The sequence below is a fragment of the Microtus pennsylvanicus genome, chromosome 7 (genome assembly GCF_037038515.1).
Source record: "Microtus pennsylvanicus isolate mMicPen1 chromosome 7, mMicPen1.hap1, whole genome shotgun sequence".
Taxonomy (NCBI): Eukaryota; Metazoa; Chordata; class Mammalia; order Rodentia; family Cricetidae; genus Microtus; species Microtus pennsylvanicus.
This window is the reverse complement of record NC_134585.1, coordinates 35,731,367-35,753,955: the sequence shown is the minus strand read 5'-3', so window position 1 is coordinate 35,753,955 and position 22,589 is coordinate 35,731,367. Positions and strand designations below refer to the sequence as shown.

The 22,589-nt window shown below is 43.4% G+C and overlaps 1 protein-coding gene across 20 annotated transcripts in view; it reads left to right on the top strand.

Moving 5' to 3' along the window:
- The window catches only part of Dst (dystonin), a 397,254-nt gene that overhangs the window by 344,464 nt on the left and 30,201 nt on the right, over positions 1-22,589 (top strand). For all 20 annotated transcript variants that reach the window (XM_075980528.1, XM_075980523.1, XM_075980520.1 and 17 more), the window contains 16 exons: positions 94-201; positions 1,432-1,650; positions 5,330-5,533; positions 7,114-7,345; positions 8,336-8,562; positions 9,722-9,844; positions 9,975-10,076; positions 12,207-12,308; positions 13,632-13,805; positions 14,169-14,324; positions 15,883-16,080; positions 16,404-16,532; positions 18,505-18,675; positions 19,067-19,222; positions 19,538-19,744; positions 22,374-22,493. In XM_075980528.1, the coding sequence (XP_075836643.1) occupies positions 94-201; positions 1,432-1,650; positions 5,330-5,533; positions 7,114-7,345; positions 8,336-8,562; positions 9,722-9,844; positions 9,975-10,076; positions 12,207-12,308; positions 13,632-13,805; positions 14,169-14,324; positions 15,883-16,080; positions 16,404-16,532; positions 18,505-18,675; positions 19,067-19,222; positions 19,538-19,744; positions 22,374-22,493 (2,628 nt within the window). The remainder of the gene's footprint in view (positions 1-93; positions 202-1,431; positions 1,651-5,329; positions 5,534-7,113; positions 7,346-8,335; positions 8,563-9,721; positions 9,845-9,974; positions 10,077-12,206; positions 12,309-13,631; positions 13,806-14,168; positions 14,325-15,882; positions 16,081-16,403; positions 16,533-18,504; positions 18,676-19,066; positions 19,223-19,537; positions 19,745-22,373; positions 22,494-22,589) is intronic.

The window sequence follows — 22,589 nt, the reverse complement described above, 5'->3', positions numbered from 1 at the left end:
AGGGTCGCTTGCTATTTTCAACTGCTTTGCCTACTTGCCTTCATGGAATCACACACTTTTCTTTGTATTTTGTCTTTGTTTGGTAAATCACAGGCATTCACGATGGATATTTTGAGACACAAGGATATTATTGATGAACTTGTTAAATCTGGGCATAAAATCATGACCACCTCCAGCGAAGAGGAAAAGCAGCCAATGAAGGTATCACCTTGTCCGTATGCTAGGCAGTGACCCTCAAACGAATAGTATCCACTGAACACTGAGTTCCAGAAGGGCACTTTGTATGTATCTGCAGCTTTTGTTTAAATAGAATCGTGACATTTAAAGCAGGCATCATTTCAGGTTACTGAATAACCATGGAAACCCATCCCCCAGAGGACAGTCAGTGTTGATACTTCTGTTAACCCACGTTGAGCATTCAGTTTGTCCAGTCAGTATTAACTGCGTTACTGTTACGATGCTTATGAGATGTGCCAGCTATGGACCATAAACTTCTGGAAGATCTGCAACTTTTAAGCCAAAACAAAATCTAAAATACATCGATCTTCATTCTGTATAAAGTTACTCTAAGCCAGTAGGAGAACAATGAGGTAATAGCTAAGGAAGCCATAGGTATATGTGGTTTTAATAATTCTGCAGATTGGTGGAAAAGCATCCTCAGGTAAAAGTGGATGGCTCAGCTTTATATGGACATCTGAGTAGCTTAAAGAAATGACTGAGTGCTAATACTTCTGGATAAGTATATGACCCCAAATAAAGATAGACAAATATCCATGCCTTAAATTACATTTTAGAAAAAAAATGCATTTCTTTTCAGGTAGACCACAGATAAAATTACAGATTGTACATTATAATGCTGTTTTCTCTTTCTCCTTTTTTTTTGAACAAGGGTGGTTTATTAGTCTATAACTAAGTAATATTTTTCAAGGATTCAGAAATGAAGAACACAGATGATCATGAAATGTTTTCTGGTTCTGACTTGTAGCTTATTGGGCGATCAGCCTTTGTGCTACCCTTGTTTTGATTGTGAGTTTGCACCGCACTCTCAATCACTGCACACACAGCTCTAGTGTAGAGCACAGTGGCCGACTGAGATTCCCATGCACCTGCTTGATTTTATTTTGAATTCTTTTTTGTCCTTTTAATTTCATTCTTAAAAGATAATCTTCCTTTTTCTCCAGATAATAGTGTTAATGCTGGTCCAATGTGTGAAACTTAACTTTCTAATGCAGAGAACAGTGTAAGAGTACCCGAGAATTCTGCTTACTATGCCTGCAGAATTCAGTGACTCTGCATAAAATTCAAGTGCCCTCTTTAACACGCATGCATGCGCAGATGCATCTGCTCTGTGTCACATGTACAGAACTACTCAGAGCATCCTGAACTTCAGCTTCCAGCCTGGTGAACATACTTGTTCATTTTGTTTTCTAGAAAAAACTGGATAAGGTATTGAAGAACTATGATGCCATCTGCCAGATAAACTCAGAGAGGCACCTGCAGCTGGAGCGGGCACAGTCCCTCGTTAGCCAGTTCTGGGAGACGTACGAGGAACTTTGGCCATGGCTGGAAGAAACACAAAGAATCATCTCCCAGCTGCCTGCCCCAGCCCTGGAATACGAGACTCTGAGACGGCAACAGGAAGAGCACCGGGTGAGAGCTAGAGGCCCAGCTGTTAACGGGGCAGTGGTCCTGACGGCGTTCTTAACGTGATGTCAGACACCAAACAGCACTAGGGCATCTGCAATGCTGCAGTGTAGTCTGCTCTGCCTCACGGCCGGGTAGCTGTCACACCCCGCAGACCTCACAGCTTTCCTGCAGTAGCGTGTACTTTCTCCCGTCTGGGGAGGGAAAAGAATACCATTTTTACAATGTTAGCAACATGCGCTTTTTGAGGTGCTTTCAGTTATGTATGTTGAATCGCGTTCCGTGTACATATGTTGAATACATTCTATGCTTTGTATGCCGTGACCAGAGCCATCTAAAATATTAAAAAGTAGAGCAGAGGTATACAGAAGAACCATCGTACATACACAGCCATTGAGTTTGGAGAAAATGGACAGTATGTACATCTGTCAGAACAGCCATGTCCCTAGAGCTATGGAAAAGAAACCGGCTGAAGTATCAGCGTAGGTTGGTGGCTAAGAGTCGAGATGAGATAGTGTGATTCCATGCTGGCTGTTAAGGGGCCATCACCACCTCCACTATGTCAAACAGTGAAGGTGTGACCTAATTACATGAAATGGAAATGGAGCTCTGGCATTATGGAATCGTCTCTCTAGCCATCACTCAACTGTTAATGTCACTTGACACTTAGAAGAGTTTGGTTGAGAGAGGGTTCGAGACTCGGAAGAAGATCTGGAGTTCTTTATATTTGTGGACTTAAGAACATATTTGTCCTCCTTGATCTGTATGTGATGTATTCGGAGACTAATCAGGAGGAGGTGAGAATCGCCCAGTCTATGTTACAACATCTCTTAGAAGACACGATAAATTTAGTACTTCTTTAAAGATTTATTTTCATGCTGTATATATGCGCCTTTTGCCTGCGCGTATGTTGGCACCGCATGTGTACAGTCAGAGGCCAGGAGAAGGGGTTGTACACTCTGGACTGAGCTGCCACGTGGGTGCTGAGAATCAGAACCAGGTCCTCTGCAATAGCAGCCAGTGGCCCGGCTCCTGCCTGTTGATCTTGTTTGTGTTCTTTAACACACTGGCGTGGAAGACTGTCTCTAGTGGAAGCACTTATTCAGATATACAAGCAGTTTAAGGCAAAACTAAATGTTTATAGAGCCTTATCCAAATCATTCAACTAGCAAAAGACCTAAAAATGGTCTCCAACCGAATTTAATTTAAGTGTCAAGGTTTATTGTGCCAGAGATCCTGGCCGCCGTTCATCAAATGACTCTTAGTGTAAAATGGGCCGTGAACATCTCTGTCACAGGCGATTCAAAAGACTGCTTTTAGAACAACACCTAGTGATAAGAAATGGCTCGGGAGCTAAAACCTTAGAAATAGAATTGATTTTCTCTTTTGCATAATCTGAACTTGCAGCACAGACATACGGTTCTGTATGTAGCCTTGTGCGTCTGCAAAGTCTTCAGACTGGATAGTTTTTGCAGCACCCTCTAACAGCCTTTCTTTTCTGACTCCAGATCTGCTGATGAGGGAAGACCTATCTAGAAATGAAAATAGCCTCCAGAGGCTGTGCTAGCAAGTGAAATAGACCTCTCAGTCGTGTGAAATCTCTCCAGCATGACGGCCTCAAGAATTATTTGGTCACATGTGAGGCCAAGTCATGTGGTTTCCACACTCCCCACCCCTCACCCCTGAGAGAAGTTCTCTCTATGTAGTCCAGACTGGCCTCAAACTCACCATCCTCCTGCCTCAGCCTCCTGACTGCTGGAATTACAGGTGTATAACACCACGCCCAGGCTGTTGGCTCACACAAAAATGTCCAAGTAGGCACCTAACCAGTGTCCTCTGGCCTGTTCCGGGATGCCATACAAAAGGCTCATCACACTGCCCCTGGGTTAAGTCACCTCAGCAGCACCGCACCGACCAGCTGGCCAGGCAGGTCAAGAGACCTCAGCCAAAGTCTTGCATTTTCCTTGAGAGTCTTGGTTCTTGGGTTCAGAGTTATTGTCCAAGCATTGCCTTCTGCAGTGCAAAAGAAGAACATGCCTGTGTCATTGATGTCATTGATGTTGGCTGATGGAGCCATTGCCTCTTCCTTTCTGTGACACAGCACAAGGAATATGGAGTTTTCACTAAGATCTAGACCAAAACAGCCATGAGGTAGATCCCCACAGCCATGAGGAAGATCCCCACAGCCATGAGGTAGATCCCCACAGCCATGAGGTAGATCCCCACAGCCATGAGGTAGATCCCCACAGCCATGAGGAAGATCCCCACAGCCATGAGGAAGATCCCCACAGCCATGAGGTAGATCCCCACAGCCATGAGGAAGATCCCCACAGCCATGAGGTAGATCCCCACAGCCATGAGGAAGATCCCCACAGCCATGAGGTAGATCCCCACAGCGGTTCCCCGTGCTCTTTGCGTGCAGTACATTAGCTTAGACTTTACCACACGTGCTTTTATAACTGAGCTCGTGTGTAGAGTATTTTCAGTAGCCCTTCAGACAACTTTAAAGCATCAAACCCCTGTACGTTATCTCTAGACTGCCTTTCCTGGGCGTGAGCCCTCTTGGAAGCTCCTGCTAGTGGCTGGAGTGCAACAGATTGGCGTTAGACTCCTGAGGACGAGGGACAAGTGGAAACCCTCCCTACTTAGAGGCTAACCTGAGAGTCTTAAAGGAAAGTCTCCCATGGGAATGGTTCTGGAGTGGCCCCATGAAGTACTGCTCTTCAGAGGGCCCAGCTTTATTCCAGCTCCCAGCACCTCAGCAGCTTAGCAGGAGTGACCCCACTTGAATTCCAGCTCCTCTCCTTGTGTAAATACCATGTGTCCTTTAATCAGAGGACAGAATTCAGCAACGTTTCTCACGATACGTATTGTCTTTAAATGTACTTTAATAATCATGCTCAACATGTAGTTGTGTGTTTGATAAGCCCATTACCTTTGAAACTTTAGCAGTTTACAGTAATAAATAGGGGGCTGGAGAGATGGCTTTACAGTTAAGAGCATTTGCTGCTCTTCCAGAGATCTGGCTTAAGTTCTCGGTGCCCACATGGCAGCTCACGGCCTTACCTGTAACTACACATACACACACAAATAAATGTAATAAAATAACCAACAGAAATGACTTGATATATTTAGTGTCTATGTGTCATGTATATATAGACTAGGTTCTAATTACACATATATAATGTAATATATATGAGTATCCTTCTGATACTGGTTCACACGTGTGTGAATGGGGTACCTGTGGGCTCAGGGCACTCCCGTACCTCTCTATCTTGAGGATTTTAAAAACCCAGTATTGTGTCTTTCTTTCCCTCCAAGATTCTTCCTAATCTTGATGTCCCTTCCCCCAATCATTTCCGTATGTATTATGAGTGTGCAGTTAGAAGCCCCCGTGAGCAGTGGCTCAGCCAAGGCGTTCAGACTCCTTTCCTGCAGATGACGTGATGCTCTTGTGACAATGGGCCGCTCTTGCTATGAACTGCACATTTACCGTTTGCTTTAGTGCCATCTTGTCTGTGACTGGACAGTTGCTTCTCCTCCTTGCAGAGGCATAGAGAAGCGCCTGGCGGCAGGGAGGGCATTTGTTTAGCATGTCTTGTTGGCTGGATGCGTTGGAGATGGGACCAGTTGCAATATGGAGGTGTGACTCTGAGATACTGAGAAGCTGTCTGATTTATTATAGCAACTACGAGAGCTGATAGCAGAGCACAAGCCTCACATAGATAAGATGAACAAGACCGGGCCGCAGTTGCTGGAGCTGAGCCCAAAGGAAGGCGTTCATATCCAAGAGAAGTATGTGGCAGCTGACACCCTTTACAGTCAAATTAAAGAAGATGTCAAAAAGCGAGCTGTGGTTCTTGATGAAGCCATTTCTCAGTCAACTCAGGTAATCCTTTACACTAGGAAAAAAATTCATTTCCTCCCCACAGCCAAGCCTACCAAGCATTTTCCTGGACCCTCTGGTTAAATTTCATCTCAGGTGATGTATCGACGGTATTGTCTCTGAGTATAGTGCCTCTGCTCTCAGAGCTGGGATTTGCTTGCAGCCAACTCTTAGGTTTCTCTGCCTACTTCAGGGTACAATAAAAATAAATAAATTTTGGGGAGTAGGACACCCACTGGGAGCAAAGGTCAGATACTTGCTTCAGTGACCACCATAAGTAGAACACAGTATTTGACGTCGGGGAGAGAAAAGAAACTATTACAGTCATTAATAATAAAATATTTCTAATAAAGCATTTACAGGAAACCCTGAACAATAAGCCAAAGGGGAAAAAAGATAAGAATATTAAGTAGGAAACAGAGTTTTTGTAAATACTATTTTTTTAAGAAGCTGACTTTTTGCAAAACTGTAGGTTTGCCATTTTCAAAGTTTTGATTTTTATCGTTAGATACTGGCTTTGGAGTGGCATTTTCCGTACTCCCAAGTGTGTGTTCTGCTTTCCCTTCTGCGGCTGCAGGAGAATACTCTGAGGAGAAGCAGTATAGGGAGGGGTGGGCTTGTTTCTTCTTACGCTTCCAGGTCCCAGTCCCTCATTGTGGGACGGCAGGGCAGGGGCTCAGCAGAAGCTGAAACAGCAGAGACCAGGAAGAACACGGCTTAGTGGCCTCCTCCACGGCCCATGCTTAGCCAGGGTTCCTCTGCAGCCCTGCGCCATCTGCTCAGGAATCGAGCCACTCAGTGAACTGGGCCCTCCCTCCATCATCAATTACCAGTGAAGACCATCCTCCATAGATATACCCATAGGCCAGTCTGATCTGGGAACTCCCTCAAGTGAGACTCCCTTCTCAGATGACGCTAGGTTGTGTCAGTTTGGCAGTTAGAACTAAGTAGGGCAGTGTGGGTCCACTCAACCCTGATGCTAGTGTAGGGTTTTAGAATAAACACGGTTTCATAACATTGCGTAATTGTGTATGATGTTTTTATAAATATAAAATTATTTCCTATATCTAATTGTATATTTATTTGACCGTGAATTGGATACAACATTGGACATATTTTTATTTTGTTTAATTTCACATTTTTTCAGTTTAGGAAATATGTAACTCAAGGAATCCCTTGAATCTAATCAATGCCACCTATGAATTTTGCATGCACTTGTATAATGTTTTAGGATTTCAAAATGTTCGTTTTAAATGAATAATCAGTTTTGACAACCAAATGTGCATCTTATAAAAAAAACAAGTTGAATTGTGGTTAAAAAAATAAACAACAGGTTAAGATTTATATTGCTGCTAAGGAGTGTAGACTGTTTCTTAATGAAAACATTCAATTACTGGTGGGAAGCTCAGTGTTCTCTTCATGAGCGTGTCACACAGAAGTGCACCGAGGTCGTGACCTTAGGCATGGCTTCATACACCAGCTGGAAGTGACTCCACATGGAAGTGTTGGCAGAGGGGCTTCAGCTTTTAGCTGAAGGAAATGTTGCAGGCAGCAGGACAGTGACCCCATTGTCTTGCCTGTAGTTTCATGACAAGATCGACCAGATCCTTGAGAGCCTGGAGCGCATCGTGGAGCGTCTGAGGCAGCCGCCATCCATCTCTGCTGAGGTTGAAAAGATCAAGGAACAGATTGGCGAAAACAAGAGTGTGTCTGTGGACATGGAGAAGCTGCAGCCGCTGTACGAGACTCTGAGGCAGAGGGGAGAGGAGATGATTGCCAGGTCTGAGGGCACCGAGAAGGACATATCTGCCAAAGGTAGTGATTTCGAAGTGAGGAAACGAGCTCTGCGTTCCTTTGTTTGTTTGTTTGGTTGGTTGGTTTTTACATAGGGTCTCCCTCTAGGTAGCACTGGCTGGCCTGTAACTCACTATGTAGGCCAGGCTGGCCTCAACTTCCCAGAAAGAAACCCATATGCCTCTCCCTCACAAGTCCTGAGATTGAAGGCACGCCACCACACCCGGTCTCAGCTTTTAAAACGGCTGTGGATTTGTACGCTGTCCGATGCCAGCCTGACTGCATAGCAAACTGCCAGGTCTCTAAAGAGCTTGCACAGTGATGTGTCACTGTATGAAAGTCCTTTGATGTCCTCCTCAGTTTGTGAAATCAATTGGTTGAAGACAAAATGTGTTTACATAAAGACCATATGTTTTCTGAGCCTCTTATGCTCTCAGACTGAAATTAATGCTAGTAAGCCAAAGCTGGGGATACAGTGTTAGTATCATAGCTAGCATGCCTCCTCCATCCCATAACCACCAGAATGGAAACCATAGCCACCAATATTAGAGTTGTGATCTGTGAGTCAGAGGAAAGGTGTGTATATAGTGGAAATGAGTATTTCAGAAGCAAGCCAGAAGTGCAAACCCTTGTTCTGTTCCTGGGCCTGAGCAAGCAGTTCCATCCTTGGAGAGCATAAGAAAACATGTCTCAGATTAGTTACTTATCTTAGCTTAGTTCCTTACTGTCTTTGGGATTAAGGCCAGCTTCATGAACTTAAAACTTGGTACACTTGGGTCTTCCTGAGCTCGTGTGGCTTTAAGCATCTACTTTTGTAAGGAAAGGTTTTGGTTCGGCGAGAATGGACCTATAGATTTTGTATTGTATGGGATAGGTGTGGGCCCATTGATAATGCATAGGCTGCAGCTGGTCAGAACCTGTTCTCGTTCTACGTATTTAGCAAATCAGGTAACTGTTCGCTGTGTGAGCTAAAGTGACCTGCATCTTTGCTGACATTGTTTTGCTGTGTAGCCGTGCAGGATAAGTTGGACCAAATGGTTTTCATTTGGGAAAGCATACACACGCTGGTGGAAGAAAGGGAAGCCAAATTGCTGGATGTTATGGAACTAGCAGAGAAATTCTGGTGTGATCACATGTCATTGGTTGTTACCATAAAAGACACTCAAGATTTCATCCGGGACCTGGAAGACCCTGGGATTGATCCCTCAGTAGTAAAACAACAGCAGGAAGCAGCTGAGGTAAGGGACAGAACTCATTTCAACTAAAAAAAAAAACCATGAAGTTGTGCATGCTAACACCTGATCTTGTATATGACTGAGAAAATCATGCTGTTAAAATTTGCATTGGTTCTGAATGTCAGTGTGCAGTGAAAACCAAGATATAATGGCCATGCAGATGTCACCTGGAGGTGGCTCTTAAAATCATGTCTCTGCCCCTACACTGCTCACTCTTGGTGCAGGGCCTCCCAAGCAGCGTAAAGCACGGGATGTCTGCCCTCTAAACGTCTTCCTGTCTCTGTCCTGCTGAGTCAAGGCCTTCAGATGCCCCCACTGTCTGCTGGGTAAAGAGCCCTGACTTTACCCAGGGCCTCTACCAGCTTTGCTCTCACCAGCTGGTGCCCGTGTGGTCACAGGTCCCGCTCTGCTGTTCTTTACCTCTGTGCTCTTTTTAGTGTCCTTGAAGCCTTGCACAGTCTGTTTCCTTACCTCAGTGTGTCATTTCTGCCACCGCTGCGATAGGCTTCGGGATTGGGTTACGTTAGTACCCACCCCATACACCTACTTTGTTGTGCATTTACCTGAACCGCTTGTGGAGCTATGGGGCTCTGGAGAAGGCTAGGCAAATATTTCCATTTCCAGGGTTTGGTTTAGGGCTTGGTTTATGATCATTAAATATTGCCGAGCGGGTGTGTCTAACCATGATGGTGAAAACAAGGTAGGTGCTTCATTTCTCTTGTTACGGATCAGCCTTGATACCTGGGTGGTGACATGCCGTGGAGCTTCAGAGCTGGCTTTCCATGAGTTTCCCAGCGGACACATTACTTGGCATAAAATCTTTGTGCTCCTATTTTACTGCTGTCTGTTTTGAACACATACAGGCAAACTAGTTGTGAGAAACAAAATGCCTTCCAGTGCTTTACTATATTGGGGATATTTTTTAAATTGCTCTGGTATTTCGTCTTTATTTGTAAAGATTTGGTGTCAGAGAATATTGTTTTCTCTAAAATATTTCTTTTGTTTTCTTGTTGAGAAAAATGACTATATGAACTTGGGAAATGAGACAAAACGATGCTCATCTCACCTAGGAATCCCTATGGACAGCTAGCTCTGTGTGGCATCTTTTCCTGGTTTTGATGTGGTTTTACATGGTGTTCTGAGGCTCTGTTTTGAATTCTAGGCAATAAGAGAGGAAATCGATGGACTGCAGGAAGAGCTAGACATGGTCATCACACTGGGCTCTGAGCTCATCGCTGCGTGTGGGGACCCTGATAAGCCCATTGTCAAGAAAAGCATAGATGAGGTACTGGTGGACGGATTTTCCACTTTCACAAGAATTTCTTTCTCAAGACTTGACAAACTAACATCTGTTTGTTACAAACAGTTAAAACCATACATTTGACACTCAAAGGATTGCAACGTTTGTTTTGTAGTTAAATTCAGCATGGGATGCTCTCAATAAGGCTTGGAAAGACCGGGTTGATAAACTGGAGGAGGCCATGCAAGCTGCCGTTCAGTACCAAGATGGATTGCAGGTGAGATGGTTGCTGTGCCCGCTGGCCGGCCTGAGCTGGAAACAGGAAATGTTATTGGTGCATTTATACTTCGGTACCACTCCAACCCTGTGGCTGTGTGCAATTGCAGACAGATCTGTTCCTGTAATTGCCACAGCTACTTCGACTCCTCCTTCTTAGAAGATATTTCTTACCTTTTGGACATACGGATTTATACGTACATGTAAACATGGGTTTGTACACACATTACTGGAATTTGCTTTGAAGAGCAGTCTAGTGGCTTTTTTTTTAAAGCGAGAGTAAATGTTCCCACACAGTATTTCTCAGAATTGTTGGGCACCAGGCAGTGAAGTGTCATGGAACAGAGTCTGAGTTCTGTTCTAAAGTTGAGTGAAATAAGATGAGAGGAATAAACATGAGCTAAAAATATCACCAAGTTTAACTGACGTCAGAACACAAGAGAACTGATGCGAAGCCGTGTTTGCTCTGTGTACTAAAATAGATTTTTATTTTATTGACTCAAAACTGGGTGTATCACGGTGCTTTCTTTTCTACATGATTGTTACAGTAGTTGTTTCTTGTCTTTTCAAGGTTCTCATTCAGTTCGTTAGCCAGATAGAATCTGGTCTTTTAATACTAAAGTTCTCTTGAGGCCAGCTTAGGGATATTTCTTCCCTACCTCCCTCCATGTCCTGTTTCCTAACAGGTTGGCAGGAGTTTAATCTTTCATACTCCCTACCACATGGAAAAACCCTCTCTTAAGTATTTCCATAACACTTAAGTGAATATTATTTTTAAAGCTCATATGAGAACATTTTTTCCTTTTTCTTCATGTCACTTCATCCTATAAATATCACCAGCCAGGCTTTATCTCAGCAGAAAGGGTTTTGAACTTTGGAAATACGTGAAATTTTTCATGACATAAAACACCTTGTTGTAACTCTTTGTTGTAACTCAAGTGCACACACACACACCCCACCCCAAGCAAAGTAAGGATTTCTTGCTTAAATAACCTATGGCCGGTGATAGCTACGTTGGACTCCCACTGTGTAAGGATGCATCATAATGACAAGTCTTTTGAGTGGCCTTGTCTCCCATGGCTATAGATGGTACTACCAAATATGTGAGGTCACCTGAGAGCCTTGAGCAAGGCACCATGATTTGGCACCAACAGCAAGAAGCATAAGCTCCATCAGAAGTCCTATTGGTCATAAATGGCAACTTGAGTTACTGAATGGCTGTAGCTATGATATGGTGCTAGGTACTCCATAAGGTGCAAGGCTTGGTTATAAGGTGAGATACTTTTTCTTCCCAAGTTGCTGCTAAAGTGATTAGGGTTGGTTAATGGTCATTTAAATAGACCAGATTGTTTGTAAGGTTTCTCTTCTGTCAGCTTCATCAAAATGTAAAATTATTTAGATATACATTCATTACCTTTAAAAAAACATGCAGTAAACCTGCGTATAATGTATTAGAAACCTAGGAACAATGTAGTGGGCTCTGAAGCCTGTTGCAGTTCACAGACTTAATCACGTGCGTCCGCAGGATTTTAATGTTAATGTAGGTAGTATAGGAAGGTGAGCTGAACCATAGTGACCTTCTTGGTTATTTGAATGAGTAGATACATTTGGATCTTTTTCTTTCAGTTTATTTTTATATAAGCAAATGAGAATTTTCACTTTTGTGGTTGAACATATAATATATAAGCTCAGGTTATATATTGAATATATATATTGAACATATAAGCTCAGGTTGTCAGGGGTGGTAGAAAATTCCTTACCCAGTGAGCAATTTCACAGGCCCTACAACTGTTAGAATTTCTGCATGTAGCAAGTTCAGATAAGCGTTTATTTTTAAAAATGAAAGATTGTTTTATTTAATACCTATTCTTTTTCGAATGAGCTTTTCTTTGAAAGTGCCTGATAGTTTAAGAATAGTTTTTCTTTTGCCAGCTTTGATGCAGAATTGTAGGTGACATTTACTTGGTATTTGAGGAGCTGTTTTATATTAAGGCTTTTATTCAGGCGAACTATCTTAGTTTTATAAAGTAGGCGCCTTTCATAATTTCTCCTAGTTATTGCCTTTCCCTGTAACCCCAGAAGCATGGCCATTCCGGAGCAATGGTGATAACATGGGAAATCTGTCTTTCAGGCAATATTTGACTGGGTTGATATCGCAGGCAACAAGCTAGCCTCAATGTCTCCAATCGGAACGGACCTTGAGACTGTCAAGCAGCAGATTGAGGAGCTGAAGGTACGGGTGGGGCTCCTGGTTGGTAAAGAGCCGCCTGTATCGTCAAGTTACTGGTTCATCAGATTTCTCACTTCAGTTTATTTAGCTTGCATAATTAAAACATTATATATTGACTTCAAGATTGTACTGTTTATTTCTGTTGCATGTTTTTTTATTTGTGCGTTTGCACGCAAGTGTGCCACACATGTAAGGAGGGCAGAGAACAACTTGTGGTCAGCAGCTCTCTCCTCCCACCACGTGGATCCTGAGGAGCAAGCTCAGGTTGTCAGGGGTGGTAGCAAATTCCTTACCCAGTGAGAGATTTCACAGGCCCTACAGCTGTTAGAATGAATATCTGCATGTAGTAAGTTTAGAGAAGTGTTTATTTTTTAAAATGAAAGATTGTTTTATTTAATACCTATTCTTTAGAGAACTATAAATAAACAACAAAGGGTGAAAACAGGACTAGGAACTCTCTCCAAAAGCTGAATACTTAAAAGCAGTTATACCTAGGATTTGATATACAGCTCTTCAGATATCCTCATACCTTAGTGGAGCGTGTGTGTGTGTAGATTTGGATGGTGAGACTATTATAATGTGCCTCCGTAGTCTGTTGTTATTAGTGTAATTGATATATTGCTATAATATTAGCAGTTAATTAGCATCCGCGATTCAAATAAATGTTTTCGGTTGTTGATAAAATGTTGGTTGGCATAAGAAAGGTCACGAAGTGCCTGTCACTCATATAGAAAGACCAGGGAAAAGGGTGTAATTCTACAGCCACATGTGATAGCTCAGGTCTGGAGTCCCCGTACTTGGGAGGCTGAGCTGAGAAGATTGCTGTGAATTTGTGGCCAGCCTAAGCGAAATAGTGGTAAAGGCCACCCACAGCTACAGCAGGTCCCTTTCTTGCTAGTAGTAGTAATAATAATAATAATAACTTATTTTGCATCAATAGAAAGACATAGAAATCATTATTAATGAATATAAAACAGCTATAAAAACATAAAAATTATGAGGGAGTGCATAATGTGTACTTTTTTGAGAATAGGAATTACTAAAGTTCTTAAAGTCATTATTTCTGGGGTTTCACATTTATTAATATAAAATCGTATAAAATATAAAATGTAATATGAAATATTATAAGAGGTTTCTCCATGGGATTTATTAAATTTTATTATGCAGACTAAAAATGAAGCACCCAAAATTGTAACTGTTTATAAAACTTAGACTAAAGGAGGGAAACCTCTACCACTTTTGCTTTCAGTAAGAAATGTGAATTTTAGAATATTTTTGGTTTAAAGTTACTGATTTTTTTAAATGTTCCTGTTTAATTTTTTATAGCAATTTAAGTCAGAGGCGTATCAACAGCAGATAGAAATGGAAAGGCTGAACCATCAAGCGGAACTTTTGCTGAAGAAAGTCACAGAGGAGGGCGACAAACACAGTGTTCAAGACCCGTTGATGGAGCTGAAATTGATCTGGGATAGCCTGGACGAGAGGATCGTCAGCAGACAGGTGAGGGCCCAGACATAGGACCAGACATCGTGTGTGCACACTCTCGGCAATATAAAACAGCCATTGAAAATCAAACTAGCAGTTAATAGCAATAACCGTTAGAGGCATCTAAATTTTCTTATTAAAATTCCCCCCTTTGTGCCACATTTAACCACGTGTGTGTGTGTGTGTGTGTGTGTGTGTGTGTGTGTGTGTGTGTTATATCTCAAACTAGACTTGTTGATTGCAGATATGACTAGATTCATGAGCCATGCGGATGGACTCGGACAGCATCAAGCAGTTGGTGTTTTGCCTTTGTTTTGTAAGGGCACATCATTCATGATGTCAGATTCTAAGTAGATTTTCTTCCCTGCTTCTTGGCAGCACAAGCTGGAGGGTGCTCTCTTGGCACTGGGTCAGTTCCAGCATGCCCTGGATGAGCTTCTGGCGTGGCTGACACACACAAAGGGCTTGCTGAGTGAACAGAAACCCGTCGGAGGAGACCCGAAAGCCATTGAAATTGAACTTGCCAAGCACCACGTACGTACTGTCGCCGCCTGTTATTTTTATGTCGGAGTTTTTCACGTTTACGATTTTAACAGAGGTTATTTGGCATTAAATTGCTTGAAAGGGTTAAATAGAGAATGACCTAAAAACATCCAGGCTGAAAATGCTGTTGTTCTACCACGGCTTTTAATGCCCCTGTCCCGTGAATGACAGTTGCTTTCCAGAATGACTCTTCATCAAAACACAGTATGTTTGTCTCATGGTGTGAGCGTATAGATGCTTTTACGCCTTAGAAATCTGGCAATGGTCTTAAACGCAGCAGAATTGTGTGTCGTAGAGGTAGAAAATCAGACGCCCAGTCCGGTTGTTTAGTCGGAAGATCTGTTCATCTGACTCGTTAGAGATGCTATTTGGCCTTTTTGCTCTTCATTTCTGAAAGATCATTGTATAGTGACTTGGGGTCACTTCACAGCGCGAAGAGAAAGTTCCCACCCTCTGCTCATGGTCTCCCTCTGCCCCTGAGCGTGAGAGGAAGGAACCTGACAGAACCTGTCCTGTCAGTGTCGACACTGGCAGAATCTAACTCAGGCCTCGAGGAAGTGTTTACCGCAGTGACCATGTCAGGGTGCATGCTCTCCAGAACTGACTCCCCCACTCAGCTGGCTGTGTGCCTCTGGAAAACACTGACTCATCGGGTCCCTCAGAAACAAAGGCCGTACTCCAAGGGCTGCCTCCCTTATCTGGAGAGCCTCCCCGGTCTGGACTCCCCTCCAGATGTGTGATGTCCTGCATAGGATAAGAGATGACATCCTTTTCTTTATTACTGCCAAGCACACGTCAGAGAGTGTGGGGTAGGGCCCTGATGACCTCTTGTCTAACATAAGAGAAAGGGCTCCTTTCAAATTAGTAGTCCTTGTTTCCCTTCAATGAGAGAATAAAGGATTGTATTTCTCCTTTCAAAACAGTAATTATAAAACATGTATCTTAAGGTATGTGACAATGTTACATTAGGAAAATGAATATATAGGAGTAAAAATATCCCTTAAAACCTTCAGATTAAATTAAACTAAAATAGACTTGAATCAGTGGAAATGCTTCAATCATTTAATTATAATCTCTACAGAAGAACGTAGTGCATCAGTCACAAGGGCATTCTAGTGAGACTATCTGTCTTTAGGATGACTGGTATATCTAAACTAAAAGTGTCTCTAACTGAAGGTGTGTCTTATCTAGGAAGCCTCAAAAGTTGAAGGAAAGGGAGCTGTCACAAAAACTTGCTATTAAAACTTCTTTGTTACGAGGTTTTTGTTTCAGAATATTTCAGCTGTACGGTCCTTACCTAGCACGCATAAAGACTAGGTGTGATCCCTCAGCGGTACCTAAAATTACCTGTGCTATTCCACGCCTGTATTACCAGCACTTGGGAGGTGGGAAAGGATTAGAAGTTTGAAGTCCTCCTTAGCTGTGTGTTGACTTCAAGGTTTGCTTGGAATACATGAGACCCTCTCCCTGCCAGAAAAAGAAGAAAAAAAATAAGCATTCTAAGTACCATTACTGTGTTTCCAGCTAATGATCATATTGACATTTGCAGGTGCTCCAAAATGATGTTTTAGCCCACCAGTCCACAGTAGAAGCGGTCAACAGAGCAGGAAATGATCTAATTGCCTCGAGTGCAGGAGAAGAAGCAAGCAACCTCCAGTGCAAGCTCAAAATCTTAAATCAACGCTGGCAGGCTATTTTGGAAAAAACAGATCAAAGGAAGCAGCAGCTGGATAGTGCCTTGCGCCAGGTGAATGAAGGGAATAAGCCCTAGACTCACTCTGGTGTCCAAGTCCAAAGTCATGTGGATTTGCTTCATTGAGTCACAGATGGATATTTCATGTTGATACTTTAAAAGAGAGGAGTAAAAATAAGTAGGTTAGAGAACAGAGCAGATGAGAAGGCGGCACTCCGCTTCTTAGCTGACCTGAGCTCTCTTGATGGGGTGCACAGGTAGCGAGCCCCTGGTCCTAGCACCTGGCTTCCATACGTTACGTGATGCAGAGAGAGGCTGACCTTGCTTGCAAGTGATAGTCTTTGTGACAGAAACCTAACACTACCCAATCACTGCAGGCCAAAGGGTTCCATGGTGAAATCGAAGATTTGCAGCAGTGGCTGACTGACACAGAGCGTCACCTCTTGGCATCCAAACCCCTGGGAGGTTTGCCAGAAACAGCCAGGGAGCAGCTTAACGCGCACATGGTATGTACGATATTTCCTGCGGCTCTCGCCCGGGTAATGCATAAATAATAGTGGAAGAAGATAGGGTTAAAAGGTTAAGTTTTGTGGCAGAAATCGCTGTGTGTAAATGCTAAGCACAGCACCGTTTAGCAATGAAAAAGGTTTTAAAGAAGTGTAGTGGTTTTGAGTAACACGGTCACTTTCTCTCCCTCCCTCCTTCCCTCCCCTCTCCCCACACATGCCAAGTTATCAGCAGTATGAAGAAACATCTCTAAAATGATCAGGCTAGACCTGGCACATACCTGTAACCCCATGGTTTGGTTTTGCTGTTTGCCACTGGGCAAGACCCGTTTGCTCAGTGGCGAAGTACTTTTGCCTACCGGTTTGTACCCTAAGAATGCTTATCTTTCTGAAAACTGAATGATTTAATAGCTCAGTGAACTCAAGTAGTTCATTACTTCCCTGGAAATGCTTACGTAGCTTTCACATCGTTCATAACTTACTAAGAGTTAATTCTATCTTCAAAATGTTATACTTTACAAAAAAATATATAAGAACTTGAAAGCAGAGAGCTCATCTTGAGAACTTCCAGAAAACTACACATGAAATACTTAGTTTGAAGCTGGGCGGTGATGGTGGCGCACGCCTTTAATCCTAACCCTCGGGAATCAGAGGGATCTCTGTGAGTTCCCTTTGTAGACCAGGCTGGCCTTGGGCTCAAGGACAGCCAGGGCTACACAGAGAAATTCTGTCTCGAAAAACCCAATCAATAAATAAACATCTAGCAGATTCTAAAACTATAAGGCCGTGGCAGAAGTTTCCTTTTGTTCTGATTGTGTTAGAAATGAAGATGAGAACAAGATGTGGAGCGGTCACATCCTGAGGCTGCCTTAGGGGCTAACGCTATTTTAAAATGATGCTGTAAGTGTGCCTCATCTTTAATGTGCTTTCGTTTAAGGATGAGGAATACAGGTTTGAGCTGCTGAAAATGTACTTAGTGAGCTCTGTAATGACGCAGATCACTAACTAGTGTGCTTCAGATGGTTAGTTGTATAAAACTTAACTCGATTTTTTAAAAAAGTTGAAAAGATCAGTAAGATGTGGAATATGTAACTTTTAGTCAAAACTGATTCAAGGCACATTATAGTTCAATCAATGTGAGAAAAAGTGAATTTTTTGGTTTTTAATTAATTATAAACATCATTTCATTGGTGTTAAACTTTTAATTTTAGCCAGTGTTTTTCTGTATTTACACATCATCCTAATTTGTGAAAATAGTATCTGAAGTCTGGCTCCACTACTCTGGCAATCTCTGTATCAGCCTGAGCATCTTTCTGTACTGGTTCTGGGTTTTCCGTCCTTCACATGTTTGCTGAGTACGGGGTTAAACTGTACCAATAATTATTTAGCTATTGTATCATGGTAAAAAGGACATAGATGTTTCCCTCGGTTTTCAGAGGAGGAAAACTCAGAGAAATTAAATTGCTGGCACCACATCACAGATCACACTGGTTACCATGCAGCGAGACCCTTCTTGGCAGCATGCCAGTTACTGCTGTAGGCCTTAGCATGCAACATGCAGTAGACAGGGAGTGGCTATCAGCATCAGTGCTGTTTCGGTATTGGGTACAGTGCAGCTGTCTGTCAGGGTTGCTCTGTAAGCCAGAAAGATGAACATATGATGGAGACTTAGAAGGATTGACCTTAATATATATATGTAACTTTGAGAACTGAGGCTCAGTGGTTAGGAGCACTCATTTGGTCTTACTGCAGGCCCAGGTCTAGTTCCAAGCACCTACATGATGGTTTATAATGCTCACCCTCTTCTGACCTCCAGGGGCACCAGGCAGGGCTCCAGGCACATACATGGTACATGTGCATTTATGCAGACAAATGTACATTCATACACATTACAAGTAAATCTTCTTTAAAAAAATGTAACTTACATCTTATTCATTGGCAAGTCATGTGACGTGAAGGCCTCTCATTTTAGGAAGTCTGCGGTGCCTTTGACATCAAAGAAGAAACATACAAGAGTCTGATGCAGAAAGGGCAGCAGATGCTTGCAAGATGCCCCAAATCTGCAGAGACAAATATTGACCAGGACATAAACAACTTGAAAGAGAAATGGGAATCTGTGAAAAGCAAGCTCAACGAGAAGAAAGTACGTGCTTCGATCAGTACGGCAGAACCGCGTTTGGTGTCATTAGGGCCTGGGTTATGTTTTATTTCCAGCTATCAGGAGTCTAATTTTCATGATCCGTGTCCATATTTTTTTGCATATACTTGGTGTTTTATGAAGTTAAACACAGTATTCTAACCCAAGAGAACAGAGGTACGGTACGGATAAAGATTTATCACAGGTCAGTCAGGTGTTACTTGGTTTGTGCTCTGGTAATTTTTAAAATATTGAAGCACTCAAGTTCTAGGTTATGAATAGTTGTATTCTGATCACAAATTAGATGAAAGAGAATGATATGATTGTACTTGGGCTTTATAAGTATTAGTTTTATAAGTCAGTTGATTAAACTGAAACACACCATCTTCCTTTACAGACCAAATTGGAAGAGGCTCTCCACTTAGCAATGGACTTCCACAATTCCCTCCAGGACTTCATCAACTGGCTCACCCAGGCCGAGCAAACCCTGAATGTGGCTTCTCGGCCAAGTCTTATCTTGGACACAATCTTGTTTCAGATCGATGAGCACAAGGTACGTGGGAACTCAGATGGGAAGCACCTGGCTTCCAGAGACCAATCTGCCTTCCTGTCTGTCATAAGCATCAATTTAGTAATTTGAAAACTTTCTTTTGTAATGTATTGTTTTATTCCTTAAGGACTTCACACCTGTATGCGGCATATTTGATCACATTCCTGTAGCTTCCCTAATTCCTCCTGGACTCACCCCTCACTCTCCCCACCTGAGAACTTTTCATTGTCCTTTAACGCGAGCATTGTGACAGTCATACACTTTTAAAGTCAATCCATTTCCCCACGTGTCTAATGATGTTCTTCTTTTGCGGGAAAGGTCTTCGCCAATGAAGTGAATTCTCACCGTGAGCAGATAATAGAACTGGACAAAACTGGAACCCACCTGAAGTACTTCAGTCAGAAGCAAGACGTGGTGCTCATCAAGAACCTACTGATCAGCGTGCAGAGCCGGTGGGAGAAGGTGGTTCAGCGGCTGGTGGAAAGAGGAAGGTCCCTGGACGAAGCGAGGAAGAGGGCCAAGCAGGTAGTAAACTAGAGTGATGTTCTCTGACCTTGGCAGTCGGTAGCTGAAGCTGCTGAGATGTGTGATCACAGGACTTTTATCGCAGGCCGTGTCGTGTAACAATAAGAAGCCATGGTGTTCCTTTCCTGAAAGGGCAATGGCCTGCCTTTGGACTCTTGACGTCACCTTTTTGTGCTGGCAGCCACGTTGGGCCATGGGGACTCATTTTGAAAAGCTATAAATAGCTCAGCTTCATAGATTAGCATCAAAGCCCATTAAGAACTTACAGATTTTTGTTTTGCAGTGTGTTTATTTTTGCCCTTGTCCTTTCAACCCCTGTTCTCTTAATCAGAGAGGGGCACCAGACCTTCTTCTGTTGCTAACTCTAAGCCAAACTTCCCTCATATCAGAGCTGAGGAGCAGACCCGCGGCCTCCACGGTGCTCCCCCAGGGACCTCTTCTTGCTATGCCCTCTTCCCAGGCCGCTCGGCAGCGGCCTTTATTTCTTCCCAACGATCTTGGTGTAGCTCCAAATCACTTGAGGCTAATTACCTGGATCTCTGGAGGCTGCTTTTGGTTTGATTTAGGGACTCTCACAACCCCACACAGAGCTTTCCATTCTCTCTTAACCTGCCGTTAACTGACATCTGAACTAACCACAGACAAGAGGAAAATTACACATCTTTCTGCCCTGTGGGGATGGAGCCACCTTATTTGGAAGAGAATTTTTCTTTTTTCTTTTTTTTTTTTAACTAGAAACTTAGTGTGATATTGAGGCTGAATTTTGTGGTTTCTGCTTTTGCCTCATTCAGCTCCTGTTGTCTGGCATTGGTGACATTGGAGTGTGGTGTCTGGGCGATGCATAAAGGCTTTAGAAATGCCATAAGCATTTCTGACACCTTCTCTCAGTCTCTGAAATAGGATCAGTCTCTAAAGATTCTGTTAGACAGTATTGACTCTGAACCTGGCGTGTTCCTCTCCACAAGTATTTCTTGAGTTTGAACAGCTAACTTACAAGGCTTGTTGAATACGAGTAGCTGCTTGCCATCTCTCCTCTCTCCATCTGGCCAGTGATGTGATCTTGTTAGCCAGCTTTGTATTCTTGTGCCTCCATTGCAAATGGATGGTGTTTGTCCTATTTCTGTGGCTTAAGCATAGCTTTAGAGGGTGGGCATCAAAGCCTGCGTATTTTACACCACTCAACAGTCCGCTTCTACACCTGTTTAGAGCCAAACCACCCATCACTTCGTGGGACTGTCCTCATTCCTTCCCTGTCCTGTGTTTTGTCTTATGGACCGATGTGGCTCTCCGACTTTTACTATCCTCCTTTTCCTTCACATCTAAGTTGATTAGCAATGTGAGAGGCATGTTCTGGGCAGGGAGGCCAAGTCTGTGGTGAGCTGTTCTTTAGTACACTCTCGCGGCCTGTGCTGTAAGATACTCGTGTTGCTATGGTTATGCAGCTTTTGTTACTTCATGTCAGTGTGTTTGTGTGTCCAGGGATCTTACTCTCATTTCTTTAGCTTTTGTTCTGTAGCTCTTCATTTAAATGTATTATAAGAAATACCGTGACCCGATGTTGGTGGCACACACCTTTAATCTCAGCATTCCGGAGGCAGAGACAGGCGGATCTCTGTGAGTTCGAAGCCAACCTGGTATACAGAGCAAGTTCCAGAACAGGCTCCAGAGCTACAGAGAATCCCTGGGGGGGGGGGGGGGGGGAATACCATGTAACTAGTTTCGGAACTGGTATCCAGAATTTGTATCTGATTGCTCTTCTGGAAGATAAACACAAGATAAACTCCGCTGTACTCAAACATGCGCTGACCTACAATGTTTTCAAGTTCCTGGTTGGCAAACAGAATTAGACATGGTTAGAATGCTAGCGTGGTGGTAGTGCACATCTGACCACCGGAGGTGGGTGAAGGCTGAGTGAGGCCCTGGAGCAGGGGTGAGGGTGTGAGGGGCACTGAGTGAGGCCCTAGAGCAGGGGTGAGGGTGTGAGGGGCTCTGAGTGGGGCTCCAGAGCAGGGGTGAGGGTGTGAGGGGCTCTGAGTGGGGCTCCAGAGCAGGGGTGAGGGTGTGAGGGGCTCTGAGTGGGGCTCCAGAGCAGGGGTGAGGGTGTAAGGGGCTCTGAGTGGGGTTCCAGAGCAGGGGTGAGGGGCTCTGAGTGGGGCTCTAGAGCAGGAGTGAGGGTGTTGGGCTACCTCATGTATAAAGGAGATAGCCTTCTTTGTTCTTGGCATGTTTAAAGAATAATTCACAAGTGTTGGACTTTTTCCTCTTATTTCTTTTTCTTGACATAGGAGTTTAGCACAGAAAAATGTCAAGCTATGTAAAGAGACAGAGAAACAAAACATATTCTCTGGGAGTTTGTGTTAACTGCTGAGCTAAAGGAGGCAGTGTGGTGGCGGCAGGGCTGGCTCTTTCCTGGACTCGGTGACCTGGTTGGCTGACTCAGGCCACAGCCACGTGTGTCCAGTGTGGCAGGACACTCCGCAGTTTGCTCGTGAAACCTTCCCCGTTTGTCTTCTGGGGAATGTTTGAATTGATGGTTTTTAGTGAATCCGTTGGTGGTGGTTTCTGTTTTACTAAATTTCAAGCATTGTGTGCTTCACAACTTTCTGAACAAATGTGGTCTCTTTACCAGTTCCATGAAGCCTGGAGTAAACTAATGGAATGGCTGGAAGAATCCGAAAAGTCTTTGGATTCTGAACTGGAAATCGCCAACGACCCAGACAAAATCAAAACACAGCTGGCACAGCACAAGGTGAGCCGCTCATTTAAAAAGCGTACTCTGCGTTTCAAGACCGCCGCTGATCCTTTCTTGTCCGTGTGTGTATTCGTCACCAGACCAGAAGAAAGG